At 36.1% G+C, this 3683-nt stretch overlaps 1 protein-coding gene across 1 annotated transcript; it reads right to left on the bottom strand.

The window, feature by feature from the left end:
• Nucleotides 1-2554: 2554 nt before the first annotated feature.
• Nucleotides 2555-3475, bottom strand: LOC139664844 (trace amine-associated receptor 1-like). Its single transcript, XM_071543818.1, has one exon. It carries the CDS (start codon nt 3473-3475, stop codon nt 2555-2557), a length of 921 nt encoding a protein of 306 aa, XP_071399919.1.
• Between the last annotated feature and the right edge of the window lie 208 nt (nt 3476-3683).

Genomic DNA, 3683 nt, shown 5'->3' with positions numbered 1-3683 from the left:
GACTTCAAATTTACTGATACACATGTGTGAGTATTTTCTACAACTACAAATTCCACTGTCACAGGTGCTCAGATGTTTTGCTCCAATAATACCTCCATACTTAATTGATAGCGCAGCATGATAATGTGAATTAATGTGGAAAGGTAAGCAGCATGAACAGAGCAGTCTGAAGAGTGCTAGAGATAGCAAAGCAGATGTGCTAATTAGAAATGACAGTTTGTGGAAGTAGTCAACAAGTTGTATTTATTACTTTTTATGAATAGGAAGGTAACAACAAATAACAACAAATAGTACCTGATAGAGATCAACCTCGCAGGGCCTTACGTTGATTTTAATTCTCTTTTGAATGAAAGTGTGTTGGAGAAAAGTATTCAGGTTTTATACCTCATTCTCATTAGACATTACTTCTCCTAAGGAGATAACATGTGTTTTAGGTAACTGAAAGCAGGACATGAGGCCACCAATTTTCCTTTGGTTGGTCTCATGGTAATTTTACTATGGTACTTATATTTCTTTTCAATTGTTGTGCCATGGTGCACTGTTGTACTGTGTTATACTGTGGTAATAGGTTATGGTACTAATGATCACTAAGGTATACTTTGATAACAGCTATTGATTGCATCTGAAGTTGAAGAAAACTGACGGTGAAGACAGCCCATCACAACCCCCCCAAGGTCAGGTAAGTGGAAGATGGGGTAGTTCAAACCCTTGAAGGTACATGTACCAAATCACATAATATTCATATTTTATATTTACATATTCTTGAGTAGTGCTGAGAAGCGTTGTCTTGTGTCAGTAGACTTAAAACTAGAAATACTTTAGGATCATGACATATCTTCCTTTTGTCGATTCTCTTCTTACAGAAACTGTGAAGGCAGTGTTCAGCAGCATGGGAGAGTCCGAAATCAAGGCTGCCATACGCCGTAAGTCTTAGATGAGTGATAAACAGGGGTCCAGCCAAAAGGCATGGCGATTACTGTTTCAAAAGCTACATAAAGGACAATTCTAGTGTGATTGCAGTTTTTGCTCATTTCCTGCATTCCTTTACTCATTTACATCATTGTAGATCATATTCTGGTCAGAGGATCTTCATCAGGCAACGTCGCAATCGCAAGTATTATGCAAGTGTAGACAATGTGCAGGATTATATTTCTTTCTCAAAACACAAAGTATAAAATAAGTTGTTTCAATTGAACACAATTTTTGTATATCACTTCTGAATACTTAAAAGTATACTTTCAGAACATTTACTTTTTTTGACCTGGTTTAGCTTGAAAATTGTCAAACAATGAGAAGTTTATCTACACATTTTTGAGTGTGTATGACCTAATCAGTTACTACACCACAAAAGTTTGTCCATTCCAAAAACGCTGAGTGTGTTCTGATTATATTTCTAGAATGATTCACTTTTCACTGTAGGTATGGCAATAGAAATGTTTGCTATTTTGTTGTCTGCACTTGGGTTTAACCTAATTAGAATCACTTTGATAGTCTCTTCACCAATATGAGTGAAGCCTGCTACTAAAAATCTGGAAGTGACACCTGAAGCCTCAGTGTCAATGTCAAGTAAAAAGAGTTGCTCAGTCTTGCTTAATTCAGTTAATTGTTGAAGTTAAATATTTCCATGCTTTCTTGTCTATTGCTGACCTTAAGAAAGTTTTCCCTGCTTTTTATTTTGTCTCATTTAGAATAATGCAACTCCCTTCTAGATAATAAATCCCTTTGCCGTCTGATTGTAGCAAGTCTACATTTGCTACCTAATTCCCTGTGAGCAAGTTTGCAGCCTGAGATCCTCAGGCAGGATATCATTCAGAAGTTCAGGTCAAACACTAAAGATGAGGTTTAGAAAGAGAAAGTGTAAAGATGACCAGACGGCCACGGCCCCAGACTTTTGAGTGCCCTGGCCGAGGAGAAGATACTTCTTTAAAATTACTTTCCAAAAGGTTTTGCTGTCTTTCCATTCTATTCTTGTTTGTTCTATGTGTATGTAACCTTGTAATTCATGTCTAGCATTTTATTGTTTGTCTTATTTACTTTCATTATTGTTTTGGTGTTACCTAAAAACATCTTGTCACACTGTTTTGAAACACAAAATGCAAGTAATATTCATTATGTATGTTTATTATATTTTCATAAAAAGTAAAATATATGATGCACCAAATGCTCTGTTATTTCTTCATAGGAGTTAGATGTTTCTGTAGTAATGCTGTGTTTATTTTATTACATTACCTTAACTGGAATTATAAATTGCAAAATGATCTGTTCTTAATATTGTAAGAATTATATTGGTTACGTGACATAATTGATAAGCAGCTTCATACAATATTGTTTGTCTGAAGCTGCATACAATTGCTTCCAGTTTTAAATTTCATAGGTTTCTGTTATGTTGTCACTTCTTAATTTTAATTTATGTACTGTAGGTACATGCATGACTACATACGCTATAATGTTCAAGGGGCAATAGACAGTGTATCTCTGTGTACTGTAATCTACACACTGATGTGCCAGCATTTATAGTTCTTCACGTCATTATTTCAGTACTCCAAACAATAAATCAAAGCAGTTTTGAGTTTGCAAAATCACCTTGAAATATTTTGCCGGAGATGATCATTCTGAAAGCAGCCCGGAACCAGCTGTAAAAGAATGCATAGATAAATGGATTGATCATTGAATTTGACATTCCAAACCAATGAAGTGATTCATGCACAGTAGCTGGTATTGAATAATTAGTCAAATGTTGCACGGAGTAATAAAGAAAGAAAGGAGTCCAAGAGATCAGAAAAAATACCATAATGATAGCCAGAGTTTTTGTGGCCTTTCTCTCCATCTTACTGACAGATGCTCCAGACTTTATGCTCTGACAGTTTGTGTTCTGGATGCTACGTGCCTGTCTCTGTGCCACCAGGAAAATCTTTATGTAGATACCGAGCATTACGATTGCCGGGAAGAAAAATGTCATACAACTTGTCATAACCATTGTAATTGGATAAATAATTGTAAGACATGTAATGTCACATTCCCCGTGATAAAGTCCCATAACTGTGATGCCTAGTCCAAATAGGACAGAAACACTCCAGTTCACCAGGATCATGATCCCAGCAACATGACCATTTATTTTAGTTCTGTATCTCAAAGGCTGACACACTGCATAATATCTGTCAACAGAAATACAACATAAGTTCAGAATAGAAGACATACACAGTGAAACATCAATGATAAGCCGTATCTTACAAAATACATCTTCAATATACCAACATCTGAGTACAGATGAATCCAAGCTGAAAGGCAAAATTAAAGCCCCTACAAGGAAGTCAGACACAGCCAGAGAGAGGAGGAGGTAGTTAGTTGGAGTGTGGAGCTGTTTGAAGTAAATGACGGCAGTGATTACGAGAAGGTTACCACATATTGTGAGAACAGATACTGAGCCAAGCAAAATGTATAATAATACACGTACTATCAAAGGGGAAGTTGCCATTATGCATGTACGTTTACCTGGTACATCACAGAGACGTATGTCCTTAAACACACCGGTCCTGTTTAATTCAAATTCCATGCTTCCTGGTTCCTGCAATTCTGCTAAACAGTGTATTCAGGTTTCCATATTTGATCACTAATACTGAGACATTTGCATTCACAATAATATTTCTTTAAGCAAAATACAATTCCAACAATATCAGTTTACT

Source organism: Centroberyx affinis, unplaced genomic scaffold (genome assembly GCF_046629955.1).
Source record: "Centroberyx affinis isolate AG114_WGS23_722 - 3 ecotype Tasmania unplaced genomic scaffold, CSIRO-AGI_Caff_v1 ptg004379l_1, whole genome shotgun sequence".
NCBI classification, from domain to species: Eukaryota; Metazoa; Chordata; class Actinopteri; order Beryciformes; family Berycidae; genus Centroberyx; species Centroberyx affinis.
Note: the sequence above shows the minus strand (reverse complement) of the source record. Positions and strands in the feature narration are given on the sequence as shown.